Source organism: Chiloscyllium plagiosum, unplaced genomic scaffold (assembly GCF_037043375.1).
Source record: "Chiloscyllium plagiosum isolate Xiang-an unplaced genomic scaffold, Cpla_swu_hap1 HiC_scaffold_30, whole genome shotgun sequence".
Classification (NCBI taxonomy): Eukaryota; Metazoa; Chordata; class Chondrichthyes; order Orectolobiformes; family Hemiscylliidae; genus Chiloscyllium; species Chiloscyllium plagiosum.
The window spans coordinates 21,678,230-21,700,192 of record NW_028270168.1 but is presented as its reverse complement, the minus strand read 5'-3'; the positions used below and the strand labels follow the sequence as shown (position 1 = coordinate 21,700,192).

General features: G+C 40.2%; 1 protein-coding gene across 1 annotated transcript; it reads left to right on the top strand.

Annotated features, from left to right (window-relative positions):
• The first annotated feature begins 45 nt into the window (after positions 1 to 45).
• Positions 46 to 21,001, top strand: LOC122563612 (B- and T-lymphocyte attenuator-like). The gene is made up of 6 exons (XM_087976976.1): positions 46 to 109; positions 13,562 to 13,891; positions 15,446 to 15,562; positions 15,673 to 15,716; positions 18,632 to 18,730; positions 18,925 to 21,001. Exons 1-6 carry the CDS (start codon positions 46 to 48, stop codon positions 18,967 to 18,969), a joined length of 699 nt encoding a protein of 232 aa, XP_087833102.1. The 3' UTR covers positions 18,970 to 21,001.
• Positions 21,002 to 21,963: the final 962 nt, after the last annotated feature.

The window sequence follows — 21,963 nt, the reverse complement described above, 5'->3', positions numbered from 1 at the left end:
TAGCAGTGAGAACCCCGTGTTAGATTGTGCAATTTACTCAGAACCATGTGGTTCAGCATATTGCAGCAGGTTTGTCTTCAATGTCTCCTGATAATCTCACTAATACAAGGTAGGACTGATGAATAACTTACTTAAAATATAAAGTTTCCTTTTTAAACTTAATGTTTTAAAATTATTTTTGAATTGTCGTGTCTGCAAATGGTAGTGTATAAATGACACATCAGATCTAATGAGAAATTTTGACAGTACCAAGCTTACAATTTTAAGAATTAATAATGATAGGTTTAAATGTGGGAATGTTTAGAATCCTAATTCCCTTACTTGATTGGCTCATTAGACCGGGAGAGCAACCTTGGAAAAGGTTTCTTCAAAGACAGGCTCTTTACTATTTTAAAGAGTAAATTTATGACCTTTACAATGACGATGGAAGTGTCCACAATTTTAACGCTGTTAAAATTTGTAACTTATTTCCTATTTTTGCCATTGATTTGATCAGTTGTGCTGGGATAAGATTTTTTTTTCCCTCTGATTGTTCTTTTTTTCTCCTCCTGATGGTGATGATCACTTCTGGCTCCAGAGAGCAATCTTTCCACAGTATTGCAGCCTTAGATGGAGCACTGTAAACAAATAGTTAGAGAGGGTAAGAGAGGAGAGCAAAAAAGCAAACTGAATTTAGTCATGTTCTCATTCAAATCCTTCCTTTAAAATTGTATTGCTGATAGAAATGTAGAAAAACAGCGGACATTTACATTTAGAGTTTAAATGGCTGAAGCTGATCATTGTGTTGGGAATAGTAGCGTGTATCATTGTGGTATCTCCTTTGCATTTGTGGATTGGACATTGACCCATTAGCTATCATGGCCTATTGTGAGTAACCACAATCACAAACTGGGAGGCGATGTCCTTGTGGACTGTTAATCTAGAAATCCAAGTAATGTTCTAGGGACTGGGGTTTGAATCTCAACATTACAGATGGTAGAATTTGAATTCAATAAAATCTGAATTTAAGAGGCTGGAATTAATGATGACCTTGAATCCATTGCCAATTGCTGGAAAGCCCATCTGATTCACAAATGTCATTTAGGGAGGGTAACTGCCATTCTTACCGCGTCTGGCCTATATGTGACTCCAGACCCATAGCAACATCATTGACTCTTAACCGCTCTCTGGGCAATTTGGGATGGGCAATAAATGCTCGTCTATCCAGCAAAACCCTCATCCTATGAATAAAACAAAATTAAAGATTTTTAGTTTTTAATCTGCCGCAGGTTTTCTGGATGTAATTTAGGATTACCCATAAATACTGTAGAAAATCCAAACCAAGGATCTTTTGTATCCAATCTTTCATGAGACGATTATCTATGATTTCCTGTGAACTGTCCAAACTTCATCAGGCTTGAAGTTGTATTGTTAACGTTGAGAGTTTAGGTCTCAAAGAGCGCTTCGAGTGGTGTTAAGCGGCAATCTATTAATATCAGGCATTGTTGGTTTCTTCGTGGATGAAAAGAAATTTCTTTTCTTTTATTCACTGAACTACCAGGAGTAGCTTCTTGCAGTTAATGGATGGGAGTGTATTTTTTAATACAACAGGCAGTAAGGATATTGAGGTTGACGTAAGGGTCTCATTGACACACCACACTGCAATATAAAGGTGAACATCAAAATCTCAAGTGTCACCAATTCTAGTTCAAGCCTGTGCACGGTGATTCATTGAAGACTATATAAGGGCCATTGCTGATTTCCATAAGACAGCTCTAAAATTATGAAGAGATTTGGTGAATATGAAATATGTTTTCAACTGTTAGATGAATTTAGAATAAGGATACATAAATATGAGAGAAGTACAGAGTCATCAAATATGAAGAATGTGTGGTGAAACTGTGAAACAAACCATCCTGGGGTGTGTGTGGATTACAGGATATTTGATCCATTTAAGAGGAGAATTAATACAGACATGAGAAGATAATACAGGAATGGGACAGGTTTGGGATGAGGAGTTGGAATGTGAGAAGATTTATGTGGTGGTTGAATGTCACGATTCTCAGCCACATTATGTAACCTTACTTCAATTTAGGAGGTTTAATATGAAAGGACATTTCTTGATGATTCTGAGATAGGCATGCTGAAAAGCTGATTGGGTCAGGAAAGAAAGATTTACTCAACAGGTTTTAAAAGGGGAGAGAAAGTAATGGACTGACTTCAGGAGATATCAGAAATTAAACCCAATTTGTTGAAGACTAGGCTAGAACAGTGAGCAAAGGTCAGGAGGGACTGCATAAAAAGCCAGAGTCAGAGGAATGCAATATTGACCAAGATATGGGGCAGGATGTTGGACAAGGATATGCAGGAATTTATAATTAGAGATTGAGCAAGTTCTAAAACTTTTAATCAAGTTATGTTCCCAACTCACTGAATTTAAAAGTTGCAATTTTTAACAATCATTTGTACGAGGTGGAACTGACAAATTTAACTGCATTTACTTCAATGCAAGAGGCCTGGCAGATGAACTTAGGGCATGGTTAGGAACATAGGACTGGGATATCATAGCAATTACAGAAACTTTACTCAGGAATGGACAGGCTTCCTATCAGAAAGATGTTGTGAAACTTGAAAGGGTTCAGAAAAGATTTACAAGGATATTGTCAGGGTTGGAGGATTTGAGCTATAGGGAGAGGCTGAACAGGCTGGGGCTGTTTTCCCTGGAGGATCGAAGGCTGAGGGGTGACCTTATAGAAGTTTACAAAATTATGAGGGGCATGGATAGGTTACATAGACAAAGTCTTTTCCCTGGGGTGGGGGGAGTCCAGAAAGGAGGGCATAGGTTTAGGGTGAGAGGGGAAAGATATAAAAGAGACCTAAGGGGCAACTTTTTCACACATAGGGTGAATGAGCTGCCAGAGGAAGTGGTGGAGGCTGGTACAATCGCAACATTTAAGAGGCATTTGGATGGGTATTTAAATAGGAAGGGTTTGTAGGGATATGGGCTGGGTGCTGGCAGGTGAGACTAGATTGGGTTGGGATATCTGGTCGGCATGAATGGGTTGGACTGAAGGGTCTGTTTCCATGCTGTACATCTCTATGACTCTATGACTGGCAGATTAATGCAAATAGGAACGATAGAAATTGCAGGGGGGAGGGGGATTCGGGGAGAGGGCGGCAAGAGAGGAGAGGGAGTGGTGTTATTGATTAGGGATAACACCACGTCTATACCTATGGAGGATATTCCAGGGAATATGTCCAGTAAAGTTATTTGCATGGAACTGAGAAATAAGAAAGGAGTGATCACCTTATTGAGATTGCACTATAGTGCCCCAACAGTGAGAGGGAAATTGAGAAGCAAATTTGTAAGTAGATCTCAGTTAACTGGAGGAATAAAACAATGGTAATGGAAGGGAATTTTAATTTTCCAAACATAGACTGGGACTGCCATTTTGTTAAGGGATTGAATGGCAAGAAATTTGTTAGGTGTGTACAAGAAACTTTTCTTATTCGATATGTGGATGTACTTACTAGAGAAGGTGCAAATCTTGACCTATGCTTCAGAAGTAAGGCAGGGCAAGTGAGTGACGTGTCAGTGGATGTGCACTTTAGGACAAGTGATCATAATTCTGTTAGTTTTAAAATAGTGATGGAAAAGGATAGGCCAGATCTAAAAGTCAAATTTGAGGAAGGCCAATTTTGACGGCATTCAGCAAGAACTTTCAAAAGTTGATTTGGACGGGGACTGGATATTTGCAAATAAAGGGATGGCTGAAAAGTGGGAAGCATTCATAAACAAAATAATGAGAGTCCAGAGACAGTATGCCCCTGTTAGGATGAAGGACAAAGCTGTAGATGTAGGGAATTCTGGATGACTAGAGAAATTTAGGTTCTGATCAAGAATAAGAAGGAAGCATATGTCAGGTATAGACAGCAGAGATTGAGTGAATCCCTAGAATAGTAGAAAGGCAGTAGGAGTACACTTAAGAGGGAAACCAGGAGGGCAAAAAGGGGACGTGAGATAGCTTTGGCAAACAGGGTTAAGGAGAATCCTATGTGTGGGACTGCAGGAGATAGGGGAAGTAATAAACAAGTATTTTGCATCAGCAATAGCGATATCTTGAAAAGTGTCCATTTTACATTGAAGGAGATGCTGGATGTCTTAAAAATGCATAAAGATGGATAAATTCCTAAGACCAAATCAGCTGTGCTCTAGAAATTTGTGGGAAGCTGGGGAAGTGATTCCTGAGCCCATTGCTGAGATTTTCTGTATCATCCATAGTGCCAGAAGACTGGAGGTTGGCTAACATGATGCTATTATTTAAGAAAGGTGGTCAGGAAAAGCCAGGAAACTATAGAGCAATGAGCCTGATGTCGATGGTGGAGGGAATCTTGAGGGACAGGATTTACATGTATTTGGAAAGGTGAGGATTGATTAGGAATAGTCAGCATGGCTTTATATATGGGAAATTGTATCTGACTAACTTGACTTAGTTTTTTGAATAAGTGACCAGGAGAATTGATGAAGGCAGAGTGGTGGATGTAATCTATATGGATTTCAGTAAGGTGTTCAATAAGGTTCCACATGGTAGATTGGTTAACAAGGTTAGATCATATGGAATATAGTGAGACCTAGCCATTTGGATACAAGATTAGCTAGAAAGTAGGAGACAGAGGATGGTGGTGGAGCGATGCTTTTCGGTCTGTAGGCCTGTGACCAGTGTTGTGCTGGTCCACTGCGTTTTTCATTTATATAAATGCTATTCATGTGAATATAGGAGGTATGGTTAGTAAATTTGCAGATGGCACCAAAATTGGTGGTGTAGTGGACAGTGACGAAGGTTACCTCAGAGTACGAGATCTTGATCAGATGGGCTAATGGGCCGAGGAATGGCAGATGAAAATTTGTCTCATTAAATGTGAGGTGCTATATTTTGGTAGGGCAAATCAAGGGAGAACTTATAGAGCTAATAGTAAGGTAATGGGAAGTGTTGCTGAACAAAGGGACTTTGGAGTGCAGGCTCATAGTTCCTTGACAGTGGAATCACAGGTAAACAGGGTAGAAGAGAAGGTGGTTGGTATTCTTGCTTTTATTGGTCAGTACATAGAGCAGTGGTGGGGAACCTTTTCATGTTGGAAGGCCGCATTATGTTAGTTGTAATCTAATAAGACTGCATCCAAGAAACTTCAATTATATATTCTTCAAAATTCACATTATTTTGTACAAATCTAACTACTATGTATTAACTAACTAAAGAAAATGAAAAAAATGTTAATTCTAACGTCAACTAACCGTTTAATGACGTTGTTGTGGCTGCTTTTTGTGGAAAGCATTTAAATATTTGGCTGCAGCGTGGAGGTCTGCAGTTTTAGCTGATCCTCTAGATGGGTATCTGTCATTTGTGACCTTAAGGGCGTCTTGATTTTGGTTAAGTAGGAGAATTTAGATTTGCAGCAACAAGTGGTTGAAAAGCAAGAAAGCATTTTTCGTGCATGTTTCCGAAGGCATGGGTATTCTATTGCATTTTTCCATATTTCAATCAGATCTTTCTTAGTGTCAAATAAAGACTTAAAAATGTCATCTTTTGAGAGCTCAATCAATTCCATCTGTAGTTCTTTCTGAGCCTTGGAGACATCAACTAGGTGAGGCTGAAATGCTAATTTGAGTGTGATGTCATGATTCTCAAAGTCAGAGAACCTTTCATTGTATTCTCCAATTAATAAGTCTATAACAGCTGCATATTCTTCAAATGATTCGCAAGAATCCTCCTGTTCATCAATGACCTTTGCTAACTGGGGAAAATGTTCATCTGAAATTTCCTTTTGAAGAAAAAGAGTTTTGAAAAAAGATAGCCTTTTTCGAAACGCTTGGATTTTTTGCCACATATCGTATATAGACCTAGTTTTATATTCAAGTCATTTTGCTTTGACATGATATCACGCAGAAATACAACGGTAGTGGCGCCAGTCAGGCGGGGAAGGTAACGCCATTCTAGAGTCACATTATAACTAAATCATGAGCATAGCAGGTGTCGAAATAGCCCTTATGATTTACCAATTTTTTAATTGTGGCGGTCAGTCTGTGAGGATTATTTTGTTGAATTTTCTTTTACTCTGGTATTTTAAATACATTTATTTTAAGAGTAAAATAAAAATAATAAAGGATGAAAAAACATATTAATAAAAAATAAAAGATTAGTTCTGCAAAATTTGGATTAATTCAAAAGGCCACACACAATGGCCGAAAAGGCCGCAGGTTCCCCACCCCTGGCATAGAGTACCGGAGTTGTTGCAGCTGTATAAGACATTGGTTAGAGCACTTTTGGAGCACTGCTTTCAATTCTCGTCTCATTCCTTTAGGAAAGATTATGTTGTTAAACTTGAAAGGGATCAGAAAAGATTGATAAGGATGTTGAAATGGTTGGAGAGTTTGAGCTATAGGGAATGGCCAAATAGGCCGGGGCTATTTTCTGTGGAGTGTAGGAGGCTAAGGGGTGACCTCATAAAGGTTTATAAAATCACGAGTTGCATGGATAGGGTGAATAGTCAAGGCCTATTCCCCCAGAGTAGAGGAGTCCAAAACTAGAGGGCATAGGTTTAAGGTGAGAGAGGAAAGATTTAAAGGGACCTATGGGACAACATCTTCACTCAGAGGTATGGAATGAGCTGCCAGAGGAAGTGGTGGAGGCTGGTACAATTACAACATTTGTAAGTCAGAAGTCACATGACAATGGGTTATAGTCCAACAGGTTTATTTGAAATCACAGGCTTTTGGAGTGCTGCTCCTTCGTCGAGTGAAGGTAACTACACCTGACAAAGGAACAGCGCTCAAAAAGCTTGCGATTTCAAATAAACCTGTTGGACTACAACCTGGTGTTGTGTAACTTCTGACCTTGTCCACCCCAGACCAACACCAGCACCTCTACATCATAACATTTAAAAGGCATCTGGATGGGTATATGAATAGGAAGGGTTTACAGGGAAATGTGCCAAGAGGTGGCAAATAGGACTAGATTAATTTAGGATATCTGGACTGCTGTACATCTCTATGACTCAATATATGGTCCCTTTGGTATGAGGAGCCGTTAGTAAAGCAGGATGTTTATCACTGTAGCAACATTGAAGTAGAGGCATTCTCTATACATTTTATCTGTTTACACATATATATGTAACTCAAGATGCGTGAGGAGGTCATGGAACCACAGTGAGACCAGTCTGCACATGGTAATCTGATTATGAACTATTTGTTAACTTTGCAAACTATTTTTATTCTAAAAATGCACAAATATTCTTTCCCATCGAAACAAATTATTATATTCTCTGCTAAGTTCATTGACATCTATGAAGAAAAAAAGTGAAGATGGTATTTCAAGTAATTATGTTATTCACCTTGAAGATTTTTGAATAAGACTTTTGGGATGAAGCTATATATTTGGTTTTATGTCCTTTGCTGCTGGCACTTAGGGATATTAGCGATTTTGCAGATTGCAAAGTTAACAAATGGTTCATAGTCGCATTACTGTGTGCGGATTGGACTCACTGTTGCTTCATCATCCTTTCACACATCTTGAGCCACATACATATGGGTGTACAGATAAAATAGTGCATTTTTTTCAATGTGGAGGCAGAGATAAACATCCTGCTTTACTGCCAATTAAAATTCTTTTTGCTGAATATTTTCAAGGGACAGGAAAAAAAATTAAACTCAAAGTGAATTATATATCGGAATAAATGTAAATTAACTCTTTGTTCCTACAATACTGAGTCTTAAATGGTAGCCTTGAAAAAGATTGATAAACTGGAATAGTAGGGTATAAGGGCGAGGCACATACCAAAGCATACGTTAACAGTAGAAATGTTGCTGGATACACAACAATTTGAGTGACTGCACCTCATGACAGATAACTTGACATGCCACTAATCGCTGTAATTTTCATATTAATCCTGTTTTAATTTGGATTCCAGGAAACTGCAGCATCAATAAGCTTCTGACATTTTGCATGCTAAATCTTTAACATGTTTAACTCCACCAGCAGGTTTGCAACTATGTAAATAACCAGACCCATAATCAACTGTAAGATGGAGGTCAACTCATTGTAGGAGGATAAACTCTGCAAGTATATTCAGAAATGTTGGTTTACTGGAATTAGAACTGGAGAAAGCACAATATGTTTTTGCAAACCACATCATTATGAAGCAGCTGGCTAGTCTCAGATCTCTGGACTCTCCTGCCTTTGTTCGTCTTCTGAGTTATTTGCCTCTTCAGTTATACTTCAACTGAGTTGATAGTCTATCGAAAATGAATGTATGGAAAATCATAAGCTACATTCGTAGAAGTGAAATTTTTACTCAACCATGTTTTCAAATCTCTAAGCCATTATAAACAATTTACAGCCAATTCTTTACTTTTGAAGTACAATCAATGTTGAAATATCAACAAATGGTACACAGCAAGATTCCACAATCATTGAATTTAATGAGTAACCAGTAGGTTAATTAAAATCATTGCCTTCTGACTATTTCACAATTCCCTTCTTTAGCCAATACCTCCATCTCTCAACCAATCCCTTACCTAACATCTTCCATTTTCATTGTTGAGAGTGTGTTGCTGGAAAAGCACAGCAAGTCAGGCAGCATCCAAGGAGCAGGAAAATCAACGCTTCGGGCAAAAGTCCTTCATCAGGAATGTGGCTGGGAGCCTTGGGGGTGGAGAGATAAATGGGAGGGAGGTGGGGCTGGGGAGAAGGTAGCTGAGAGTGCAATAGGCAGATGGAGGTGGGGGTAAAGGTGAGGTAGGAGAGGAGAGTGGAGTGGATAGGCGGGAAGGGAGATTGGCAGGTCGGACAGATCATGAGGGCGGTGCTGAGCTGGAAGGTTGGAACTGGGGCAAGGTGGGGGGAGGGGAAATGAAGAAACTGGTGAAGTCCACATTGATGCCCTGGGGTTGAAGTATTCCCAGGCGGAAGATGAGGCATTCTTCCTCCAGGCGTTGGGTGATGAGGGAATGGCGATGGAGGAGGGCCAGGACCTGTATGTCCTCGACAGAGTGGTAGGGGGAGTTGAAATGTTCGGCCACGGGGCGGTGGGGTTGATTGGTGCAAGTGTCCCGAGATGTTCTCCAAAGCGCTCTGCAAGAAGGCGTCCAGTCTCCCCAATGTCGAGGAGACCGCATCGGGAGCGACAGGTACAATAAATGACGTGTGGAAGTGCAGGTGAAACTTTGATGGATGTGGAAGCTCCTTTGGGGCCTTGGAAGGAGGTGAGGGAGGAGGTGTGGTGCAGGTTTTGCAATTCCTGCGGTGGCAGGGGAAGGTGCCAGAAGGGGATGTGGCTTCTTAGGGGGCGTGGACCAGTTTCTTCATTTCCCATCCCCCCACCTTATCCCAGTTCCACCCTTCCAGCTCAGCATGTCCTCATGACCTGTCCCACCTTTCAATCTTCCTTCCCACCTATCCGCTCCACCCTCCTCTCTGACCTATCACCTTCATCACTACCTTCATCCACCTATTGCACTCTCATCTACGTTCTCCCCAGCCCCACCCCTTTCCCATTTACCTCTCCACCCTCGAGGCTTCCTGCCTCATTCCTGATGAAGGGCCTTTGCCCGAAATTTGATTTTGCTGCTCCTCAGATGCTACCTGTCCTGCTGTGCTTTTCCAGCAACACACTCTCAAATCTGATCTCCAGCATCTGCAGACCTCCCATCCTCCATCTTCATCTCTGCTCCACTACTCCAGTGACGGGACTCCGAGCCACCATCCTCCATAAACTTGAACTCATCCAAAACTCTGCAGTTAACTCCAACCAAATCTTGCTCACCCCCCAGCGCTGCACTTACTGAGCTACATGGGCTCTGGAACTAGGCATCACTTAGTTTTAAGCATTCTCACACTTGTTTGCAAATTTCTGCATGGCCTGTCTCCTACCTGGACTCTGTAACTTCATCTTTCTTGACAACCCTTACAGATCTCAGTGGTCCTATAACTCTGGCTCTTGTGCAATGATGATTTTTGGAACATATTGGCAATCATCAATAGCAACCATGCCCTTGTCCGCTGGGCCCTAAGCTCTGAAATGCCATCTTTAAACATCTCCATTTCTCTTTACTCCTTTAAAATGCTCCATAAAGCCTACTCCCTGACCAAGCATGTTTGGCCATCTCGAACATGTTTTTCCATTTATTCATTCACGTAATGTGGGGATTACTGTCTAACCCAATATTTATTTCACGTTATTATTGTCTTTGAGAAGGTTATGGTGAATCACCTTTTGAAGCATTGCAGTCTAAGTGGTATTGGTTAATTTGTAGGATTCCACTGATTTTAATACTTATCAAGTGAAAGCCTAGGGTGAAACCTGGCTTTTCTTAAGCTATCAGTTACTGAATACACTCACAAGAGGCTGCCAGTGTACTTTTAAGACAAAAGATAAAACACTTAACACACAAGAAAAGTGCAAACTAAGGATAGCTGGTCGTGTCGTTTCGTGGCTAGTTGATGTTCATGTATGCGGACTGTTAGCTGTCTTCCTGTTTGTCCTATATAGTGTTTTGTGCAGTCCTTGCATGGTATTTTGTACACTACATTAGTTTTGCTCATGTTGGGTATCGGGTCCTTCGTTCTGGTGAGTTGTTGTCTGAGCGTGGCTGTTGGTTTGTGTGCCGTTGAAAAAAAAACACACCGGATCATCAACGCCACACTCACAGGAATCCGATTCACGAGAGAAGAAAAGGATCGCCAACTCCCATTCCTAGACGTGATGGTACAGAGAACACCGAACGGAAAATTCACTACAAGGGTATACAGGAAAGCCACACACACAGACCAAGTCCTAAACTATGAAAGTAACCACCCCAACACACACAAACGAAGCTGCATCAGGACACTATTCAAAAGGGCCACAACACACTGCAGTACACCAGAACTGCAAAAAGAAGAAGAGGAACACCTATACAAGGTATTCGCCAAAAACGGATTCCCGCGCAACTTCATCAACAGATGCCTAAGAGAAAGACCACGGAACGAGGACATACCACAACCAAAAGGACTAGCCACACTACCACACATCAGGAGCATCTCAGAACTGACAGCCCGACTACTGCGACCCCTAGGACTCATAACGGCACACAAACCAACAGCCACGCTCAGACAACAACTCACCAGAACGAAGGACCCGATACCCAACATGAGCAAAACTAATGTAGTGTACAAAATACCATGCAAGGACTGCACAAAACACTATATAGGACAAACAGGAAGACAGATAACAATCCGCATACATGAACATCAACTAGCCACGAAACGACACGACCAGCTATCCTTAGTAACCACACACGCAGACAACAAGCAACATGAATTCGACTGGGACAACACTACTATCATAGGGCAAGCCAGACAGAGAACAGCCAGGGAATTCCTAGAGGCATGGCATTCATCCACAAACTCCATCAACAAACACATCGACCTGGACCCAATATACCAACCACTACACCGGACAGCTGAAACTGACAACTGGAAGCGGCAGGGACAGACCACTATAAACACCGGAGAAAACATCAAAGAAGCGCTTCGCAGGAGGCTCCCAAGCTCTGATGATGTCGCCTAGCCAGGGGATGAAATGTTTGCAACAAAAACTTCCAGCTCGGTGAACAGAACCACAACAACGAGCACCCGAACTACAAATCTTCGCACAAACTTTGTGTTTCACTGGACAAAGTAAAAGGTTACAGATGTCAAGAAGCTCACACTATTGCAACCATTTCCTGTCAGCTAATTTCTATTCATTTTTTAGATGCCCTATTTCCTTCATCTAGTGTCTCCCTGAGACACCTAAAACAAACTGCAAATAATCTCACTATGAATTTCCCTAAATTCAGCATACCATTTCTGGTATGTGCATACTTTCTGCTTTGTTCTATTTCTCTGCATCAATGGACTTGGTCACTAATGAGCAGTATAATATTTTTATAATTGTTAAGCAGCTAACTCTCCACCCTCCAACTCTTCAAATCAAGTTTATAAAAAAAAGTAAATGAAACAAACTTCCAGACTTCTCAACACCAAAATCCCAACTCACAAAAAAATCTCTAAAAATCAACAACCATGTTTTCACCTTCTTAACACAAATGGTGCAAAATTATAATTCAAACTTGAAGTTATAAATTTTTCTTAACAATATTCACAGTGCTGTTAGGAAGGGAGTTCCAGGCCTTGAACACAGTGACAGTGAAGGAGCCGCAATATAGTTCCAAGTCAGGACCATGCATAGCTTGAAGGCAAAACTCCTCTTGTGGATTGGCACCGAATGATGTTTGAGAATACTCCTGTGAAGCAGTTCAGGACGTTTTATGACATAAAAGATACTATACAAAAGCATGTCGCTAATGTGACGTGGAGTGAAGAAGATATTTCAGACATGGCACTCGAACATCTGTGCTCATCCTTAAATAGTTCCATGGGGTCTTTTATAAAAAACCTCATGACTAATGATGGTACTTCCAGCCACACTCCATTATCACAGCATTGCAATGGAATAATAATTTCATTGCAATGAAATTTAAGTCAATGTCTGACAGAGACAGCCATGTGATCAATGGAACTCTAAATGCCATGGCTTATCTCATGGAAATTCAGAAACTGAATTGGTGCTGGACAGCATAAACATGAATCCAAACCAAGCAAATGGTATAAGTAAGTGAAATTCAGAATAGTGGGTTACAGATCATTTGGATGGGTATATGAATAGGAAGGGTTTGGAGGGATATGGGCCAGGTGCTGGCAGGTGAGACTAGATTGGGTTGGGATATCTGGTCGGCATGGACGGGTTGGACCGAAGGGTCTGTTTCCATGCTGTGCATCTCTATGACTCTATGACTCTAATTGGTCAGAATGAAGGACTTACATTTCTAAAGCCAGGATGAAGCAAGGAGTTTTTTTCTCGCGAAAGGAGTACTTTTGAAATGCTGTCACAATCTTAATTTGCAAGTCCAATAAGCAGCAACAGGATAATGGCAAGGTGTTGTCTTTGTAATGAATATTGGCCAAGATACCAGGCAGCACACATCTGCTGTTCTTTGAATGGCATGAAGAATATCTTTTGCCTGCACCAGTGGAAGCAGACAGGCCTCTTTTAAATGTTTCCTCCAAAGACTGCATCTCCAACAATGCAGCAATTCCTGAGTCCAGAACTACAGTTCAACTGTAACTGAGAGATCAGAGTGCTATCCACTGAGATAAGACGAGAAAAATTGCTGAAACTGTAATGATTCTGGAACCTTTTGTTGATTTATGAGAATAATTGATTTAAATGCAAACAGGAAAATATTCAGTCGCTCTTTGGAAATTTTCATTCTTACTCAAGAGCACTGCATGAAAACATGACCGGGAGCCAACATTCCTTGATATCACCAACTCCCTCTGGAAGAATCAATATCAGAAACTCTCAAGTTCAAATCCAAAGGTACATTTAAAGAGTAGGTATTGTTTCTGGAGGGCTGTTGTATAGTATTAAAAAATACATAGAATGTAATGAGAGGGCAGTGTAGAAATGGTACATAGATTGACCTACAGCTTCTCTATTTCAGGAAATGGAAATTGTGCCTGTCCAGTGAGAGTAATCTATCCCCGATCTACGTTGCACCTCACCGTGGGAGATAGTCTAACACTAAATTGTACAGTTGAATTCTGTACTGGTGAAGAACAAAAGCCTGTAGTAAACTGGTGCATAATTGAGGCACACCATTGTCACCCGGTGTCTACAAATGGGCTTAGTTTCAACCATGACCAGCAAGGAAACTTACTTGTCAGTTACAAGATCGCCGCCCTCAACTACAGCGACAGTGGCACATTCCGATGTGAAGCTTCTCAAGGAAATGTGATGGCAAGGGGTCATTCCATTGTTGTAAATGTGACTGGTAATTATTTGAATGTACCTCATTATTAAACCCCAAGAACACACAATGTAGTCTTTCTCTTCCTTTTCTTGATTGAAAAGAATGCAAAGAGTAGGATTGTCCTACCCTGGGTTCAGCATTGAGCATAGGTTCCTCAGGATACCCTGAATGCACATTGATTTAAAGAGTGAATAGGCTGAGTGTATGATACTTGAGGACCACTGAGGTGCAGATAATGTTTTACACTAACACAGGAGAATCTTGTGGTGCAGTGGTAGTATCTGTACCTCTAAAGCAGGAGATCTGGATTCAAGTGCCCATCCAACTCCACAGGTGTGTCATATATCTTTGAACAGATTAGTTAGTAAATATCTGTTCAACACTAATGTAACATGTGAATCAGATATAACTCCTATTACCTTATTCATTGCAACTAAATTATCATTGTTTTCTACTTTAACGTAAGGGCACTCCACTGAAGTTATGCTTTCAACGTTTTCACTTAATAATTGTTGACATGAGAAGTTTGTTTCTCTCCCTTCCAAACTTACTTTTTCCATCCAATCTCAGATTTTCTAATAACTCTTTTTCATTCACCTTGCTTTCTGGCAACAGCTTCAATGGAGATATTTGTTTTTCCTCCTCCTCACAAGCCTATATAATCTGTTTATTGATATATTAATTTTATTCCAATTTGTTTTCCTTCAGGTTTTAATGTCAAAGTTTCTCCATTTTCTCCTGCAATATATTTTCTTTATTTTCCTTTCTTAACAGCTTGAACATTTTACACTCTGTATTCAACCTGGTTTCATGAATGCTGTGCATGCCTGATAGGACATCCTAGATACAGGAAAACCAGATGTCAAGGGTGCAGAGAAGCCTCATCTAGGATCAAGTCTGGGAGTGTTTTATGTACAAATCAGAAGTTTTTTACATGCCTAGTTCCAATAGTTGTTCCCAGCTCATTGAAATTATCTGATTTGCCTCTGTAGGACTCGAAAGGAACTTGAACAGAATCAAATTAGGGTCCAAGTTCCCATTGATGCATTAAATGGGAAACAGTTCCAAAGTGGGCTTAAGCGCATCATAGGGAAAGAATACAAGGAACTTTACTCTCTCCACATAGCTGGAGGGCCCTTGTGGTGCAGTGGTGATATCCCTACTCCTGGGCCAGGATGCCGAGATTCAAGACCCATCCGCTCCAGCAGTATGTAATTGTGCCTCTGAACAGGTCTATTAGAAAATATTTATAATTATCCTGATTTGACATGGCAGTGTTTAATGTTGACACTAGGTGCCTGAAATGGAGACGGTCACATTCACAGGCATCATTACCTTTTGTGTTGATGAGATCAAAGGGGCTGTTTGGCTAGCAAAAATTATAACAAAAAACTTTTATGTCCCATATCATTGAGTCTATATGAGAGAGACACACAGAGAACATCAAATCAAAAACAATGTCTACAGAGTAGAAATTGGTAACAGAACATTGGGTGAGAAAAATTGCTTGTATGGGTATATTATACATTGTTCATGTCCTATACGGATTGTTCATGCACAGTGTGTGTTTTTCAGAAGCTTCTGATGCTCCCTTAATACCAGTTGAACACACTGAAACCACAAATAAATGGTACTTTTTGAGCATTCTGCCTCTGTCGGTGGTGATAGTCTGTATCATGCTATACTGTCGAGGTAAGCACCCGCACAGCAGAAGAGGACACTCATTTATCAACATTACTATAAATACATAGCTGATTTGTTGCCATGTGCATTGATACTATTTGTTGATTTGCTTTTTAAAGAAAAACGGAAGTTGGCGCTGAGAAGACAAAGAGCCCAAGTAAAGGTAACTGTGGTGACATGTGAGGCATCATTCGAGAGAAAAATGTACAAATGTATGAAATTGCAGGGTGACGATGGGAGGGATGGAAGGGTTGGTGGCAAACACCACTTGAACCTGTTTCAATAAGATCATGAGTGATCTACCTTCTTGCTTTATTCATTGATTCTTATTGTGCCAAACAATCTGTAATGATTGTAATGATGAAAACTCAATGACTGAGCATTCACGGCTCTATGGTGAAAGGACTCCAAAGATTCACAACCCTCCAGCCTTTAACTCTCCAGGTATCTTCATTCAATGTATAAATTCAACACCCCATCCCACTGTCAGAAAAGCTACCCAATTAGATTTTAGCATCTAACTCAGTCCACAGTATCTTGACTTGAAGTATAAACTTCTTGCACCTTACCATTGGATTCCAGACTGTTACTCAATCCAGATAGACCATTATTTTGATTTCTAAACAATGCAAGACCCTTAATTAGATTCCTGCCTGTAAATTTCTACCATGGTTCTGTTATTGCATATACACACCACTAGAGCTCCCAGATTAGATGCCTCCTGATGTTCACCACTGAGGCTTCCTTGTATTTATAATTCAGATTATTTAATATAATGTAAATACTCCATTGCATATTACAAAAATGGTAGTTATTTACAGTGAACAAATAAAATAGAATCTGGAGTTCCCTTGAAAAGTACGTAATTAGATGCAAATGGCTTTGGGGTGTTTGAGTGGTGAAAGGTGCTATTGAAATGTAGTTCTTCCTTTCAGTGAGCAATAAAACTTCAGGGATATGCCCTTTTTGGGTAACTGCTGGGAATATAATTTCAACCAGGTTAATTACATATGTTTTAGTCTTAGATTATAAATTATTATTGCTTTTTGAAGTGATTTTTCTGTTCAAATGAGTTTAAAGCTGAGCAATCTCTCTGTGACTGAATTTTTATCATAAGAATTAACTTGCGTTTATGTAATTCCTCTGTCATCCTGAGTCAACACAAAACACTTTACAGTAATGATATACTTCTGAAGTGTATTCACTGTTCTAATGTAGGAAACATGGCAAACAATTTGTGCACAGCAATGTCTCACAACAGCAAAAATAAAATGGAAATAGCAATAAACATGCATACAAATTAGGAGCAGGAGTAAGCCTTTCCCCATTCTGCCATTTATTAAGATCATGGCTAATTGATTGTGACCCCAACTCTACTCCTGTGAAGAGTCATGTAGACTCGAAACATGAGCTTGTTCTCTCTCTGTGGATGCTGTGGATGCTGTCTGACCCACTGTGATCTCCAGCATTTGTTGTTTTCAGTACAGATTCCAGCATCTGCGGTAATTTGTTTCTATCTTCCTGTCTATGTATTAAACACTTGACTCTCTTGTTAATCAAGCTATCTAAGTCAGCCTTAAAACTTTTCAATGAATCTGCCTTCCTGTTCTCTCGAGAAGAGAATTCCAAAGGTTAAACCTCTGAAAGAAAAGAAAATCTCTTCAAATCCATTTTAAACGAGAGACTCGTTTATTTTGAAATTGTTTTGCCTGAGTGCTTGTCTCTCCCATAAGTGAAAACATACTCTTAGCATCTAATATTTCTAGTGGGAAAAGGTAGGTGATGGACATCTCAGATATAAACTCTTTATTGCAACAGCCGCAGATGTTCAGACTAGGTTTCCATTCACCTCCATTGCAATAGCAGAAGGTTAGAGTCAGGTAAATTAGAGTCAAATTTGTGTTTATTGTTCTGGCCAGCTTGAACTGAAAGCCCCATAAAAGAAAGAACTTATGCTTATTATAGGGTCTTTCATGATTTCAGAACATCGCAAGGTGGTTTACAGATAGTAAAGTGTTTTTGAAGTCTCGGCACTGTTGTCATGCGTGAATTACAGTAACTGAAACAAAAGCAGAAGTTGCTGGAGAAACTTAGCAGATCTGTGGGAATAAAACAGAGTTAGTATTTTGAGTCCAGTGACTCTTCATCAGAACTGACAATAGCCAGGACAAAGTGGTATTTATACTGAATCTGAAGTGGAGAGGGATGGGAGATAATAAAAGGTAAGAGTGAGAAAGGGGTTAGCTGTGCTGAATGCAACTCATATAATGTGATAATAGGCCGAGGAGCATGTACGAATGGGTGACTGTACTAGAAGCAGCCCCTGTCATAATAAGAGTGAGTGTGGGGTGGGTAAAAAACATGGAAGGCGTAATCAAGCTCTACAGTTGTGAAACTCAATGCTGGATCCGAGAGGCTGCAGGATTCCCAATGGGAAAATGAGCTTCGAGCTTGGTGAAGGGGTTGCCCGGACTGCATTTTGTCTCCCCAATGTAGAGGAGACGGCATTGTGAATAGCAAATTCAGGAGTCTAGATTGAGTGAAGAACAGGTGAATCACCGCTTCACTTGGAAAGTATGTTTGGGGCCTTGGATAGTGAGGAGGGTGGAGGTAAATGGGCAATTATTATACCTTCTGCAATTGCAAGGGAAGGTGCTGTGGGTGAATGAGGCGATGTTGGGAATGGAGGAGGAGTGGACTAGAGTGTCCTGGAGGGAATGGTCTCTGCAGAAAGTTGACAAGGAATGGAAGGGGAAGATGTGTTTGGTTGTGACATCCTGTTGAAAGTGATAGAAATGGTGGTTTACAATTCTATATTCTACTATTTACAGCAGCTAATTGACACACAGCAAGCTCGTACAAACAGCGATTTTATAGTGAAGAAATCATTTAGTGAAAGTGATTGAAAGATAAATGTTTATTATCAAGTATTAGTAAGAATTTGATCATTAGAGAGAGGTTGATTCACTGTTGAGGCATTTTATAGAAAACCATCAAGCCCTAGTGGTATATCCATCCACCGAGTAATGTATTTGTGTATATTTATCCAATAATATTTTTATGTTTGATCCTTTCCAGAGTGTTACCCTGGCTTCCTCGTCACCCAACATCACAGCAGTTACCCCTCAGCTTACTTCTTCGACTGGCACAACTGAGCGACACGTAGTGGAGGCATATGTAAATATGAAACACATGGAGCCCTTTTATATAAATGAGACATTTTCCATAAATGTACAGTCTGAAGAATGTATCTATGAAAATGATCCTCCTAACCAATAGTGAGTCTTGGTTATATGGCTATTGATGAGCTTGTCAAGAATTTCTTTTTCCATTCAATGCTTTCACAATTGCCTTATTTTCTTTTGATCCAGAGGCATGAAGACTTCAAGTTTCACTTCAGAGAGTTGAACAAGTAGTCAAGATTTGCAAACCCAGCACAGTATTGGGAGAGTGCTACACATCTGGAGGCACCAACCTTTGGAAATGACATTGAATCAAGATCTTATCTGCCCTTTCTGTTGGCCACAAAGCAGCCAGTGGCATTATTTTGGAAAGCAAGGAAAAGCTTGTTGCATAAACATTTGGCACCTTTTCGCCCCTCACAGTCACTGGGTCAAACTTCTGGAAGTACCTCCCTAAGGGCATTGTAGGTCTTGCTTCAGCATATGGACTGCAGCAGCAGCTCACCACCACCCTCTCAAAGGCAGCCAGTGGGGGGAATTAAATGCTGGCCAGCCTGATAGGCTCATATCCCATGGGTAAATTAAAAAAACAACTCAGCTGCCATTGAGGTTCCAGTTAATATGATGGATTATAGCTTGGAACTTTTGAGACCATTTTAGAATGAACATTTATCAAATTTGGGTAGTGACAGTAATGTGGATTTGAATCTGTGTTAAGTCCTGTTCCTTTAAGACCACCTTCAAAAATTCCAAGAGTGGCATTAACTTGTGCAACCTGTACCCACTCCCCCCACCCCACCCCATCCCACTGTGTGTGACACGACACCAGAAGGCGGGACCAGTGCTTGGAACATGAGAGTGAGTTACTCCCCCCTTTAAAGTTTTCACATGACCGTGAGTCCAAATGTATTTGAAAAGGTAGTGTTGGGGAACTTTGGGCTGTTACATTGCCATTAGCCCATTAGCTAACAGATATATTGTGTGGTTCCACTAATTCCAGCAAATGTGCAAGGGATCTGTCAGATTGACTATTGATGGGCAAGAAACAACAACATAAGCAATAAATCTTTGGAACATTTTGCAGAACTGAAGGAGGCCATTCTGTCTATTATATTTGGAAGAGCTACCCAATTAGTCTCCAACCAGCTCTTAAATCCCTATATTCCTGCAATGTTCCCCTTTTCAAGTATTTATCTAATTTCGCTTTTCAAATTTGCTATTGAGTCTGCTATTGCACTCCACTCATCTCCCAGCACTCAACTGTAGTCCCTGGTTTCAATCTGGTAAACATCTCTGCATAGTCTCTAAAGCTTTGCCATCCATCCTGAAGCGCAATGCTCTGAGATAAGCACAATACAATTTATTTTATCTATTTCAATTTATTTTCTTCCACATCTTCTGCTGAACGTGCAGATGTAAATTGCCCATCTTCCTATGGAGAAAACACCAAGCATCATTAATGGCAGAGTGTTACCTCTGTTATGCAAATAGTTATGTACCTGAGATTTGACCCTAAACTTATTGCGCTAGCTTCTACCCAACCAGGCATTCAGCGACATAGTGACCTGAACAGAATCTCCACTGGTCAATTGAATCCCATAATTTCATTCCTGGATTTAAGGTTTATATAGGAAACATCTAAAAGTACCTCCACATGACCAAAGTTAATTGTACAATTTAATAGGCTTAATATATGATAAAAATTATAGTAATTGATGTTGCCAGTTGCTTCCTGCTTGTTTTCTGTTCATTATTTTTACAGTTTATTAGTAAAATGATTTAAGCAACTTCTAATTGTGATTGAGTCAGCTGATAGACTCATCAGATTTTCGAACTAGATTAAGATTCCAAACCACTATTCTGTCAGCCTGTATGCATTTAAGAACTGAAGTAGTCAATGCTTTGTTTCATGTGTGTTCAATTAAGCTACTCTGATAACTGTCTCCTGTGGGCCCTCTTGTGGTACTGCAGTAGTGTTCCTATTCCTAGACTGGGAGTCTTGTTTTCAATTCCCATTGGCTCCAGAGGTGTGTCATAACATCTCGGAACTGGTTGATTAGAAAAATAGGTTAGATTTTTTAACAAAATGATCCTTGTACACTGCTTGATTGCCCAAGCTTGTGGTTGGAGATGGTGCTTTAAGTACCAACACCTGGGAATATTCCAGAAATGATCTGGGCTCTGAGCTGTAAATAAGCCTATGTACAAATCCTATATGTAATGAGATGCTTTAAAGTATTATAAATAAAGATTTAAATAAGCATCATCTCTGCATTCTTCTGATTACTCAATCATAAGATACAATGTAACCTTGTGAATACATAACAGGAACCTTTTAAAAGCAGCTGTTCAAAAGTAATTGTAAATTTATTGATTACTTGTCCCTCTTTTGCACAGCAAGCTGTTAGCCTCAATATTAAACCTTGATAAAGAAGGAAAGCTGGGGAGGGGAATCTCTGCTTCATCTGTAATGTGTGTGCAGACACCTTCTGCAGTCTGCGGTGGCCAGCTAATGTTAAGGACTGTGTCTGCATGTGTACCAGGACTATTTTGGCAATATTAGTAATCACTCCAATTTTAAGATAGAAATCCCATGTACTAACAATGGGATCTGGTTTATTTACTACAACCAGCTTAACTCTCACAAAAGTCATTCATTTGAATGAAAAATCAAAGCCCTGGTTGTAATTCAGGAGTTCTGCCACTCATAGTAGAAGGAAGAGCTTGCATTTAGTTATCACTGTTTATTACTTCAGGACATCCGAAAGCACTATGCAGCTAATTTGATGCTTTTGAAGTTCAGTCATTGTGAAAGGTATAGCAACCAATTTTAGCACAGCAATTACCACAGACAGCAATGTGACAATGAATGGATAATTTGGTTAATGGTTAAAAATTGGCCAGGACATCATGAGGAATTCTCCTGCTTTCTGTAAGATTGCACCATAAGACTTTTTAGCTCCAGTCAGGGCCTCAGTTTAACACTTCAATTAAAAGACAGCACCTCCAACCCTCCAACAGAGTAGCACTCCTTAGCCCTGCACAGCTTGCCTGGAGTTTATGATGACTTCTCTGGAATAGGTGGAATAGGGCTTGAGCCCACAATCTGTCTAGTTCAAAGCCAGGAATCCTGCCCACTGAGCCTCCATTGGTGTCAGGTCCAAGTATCTGCCTTTCGAGTTGGAATAAGCTGTCCAAGGGAATGAATCTAATAACCAAAATAAAGGT

What these genes read in the sequence shown, in the direction of transcription:
- LOC122563612 (XM_087976976.1), top strand. Translation starts at nt 46, where the DNA reads ATGTGGTTCAGCATATTGCAGCAGGTTTGTCTTCAATGTCTCCTGATA. An exon ending in GATAATCTCACTAATACAAG is followed by an intron (nt 110 to 13,561) that starts GTAGGACTGATG and finishes TCTCTATTTCAG; the next exon opens with GAAATGGAAATTGTGCCTGT. An exon ending in GACACGTAGTGGAGGCATAT is followed by an intron (nt 18,731 to 18,924) that starts GTAAATATGAAA and finishes CTTTTGATCCAG; the next exon opens with AGGCATGAAGACTTCAAGTT.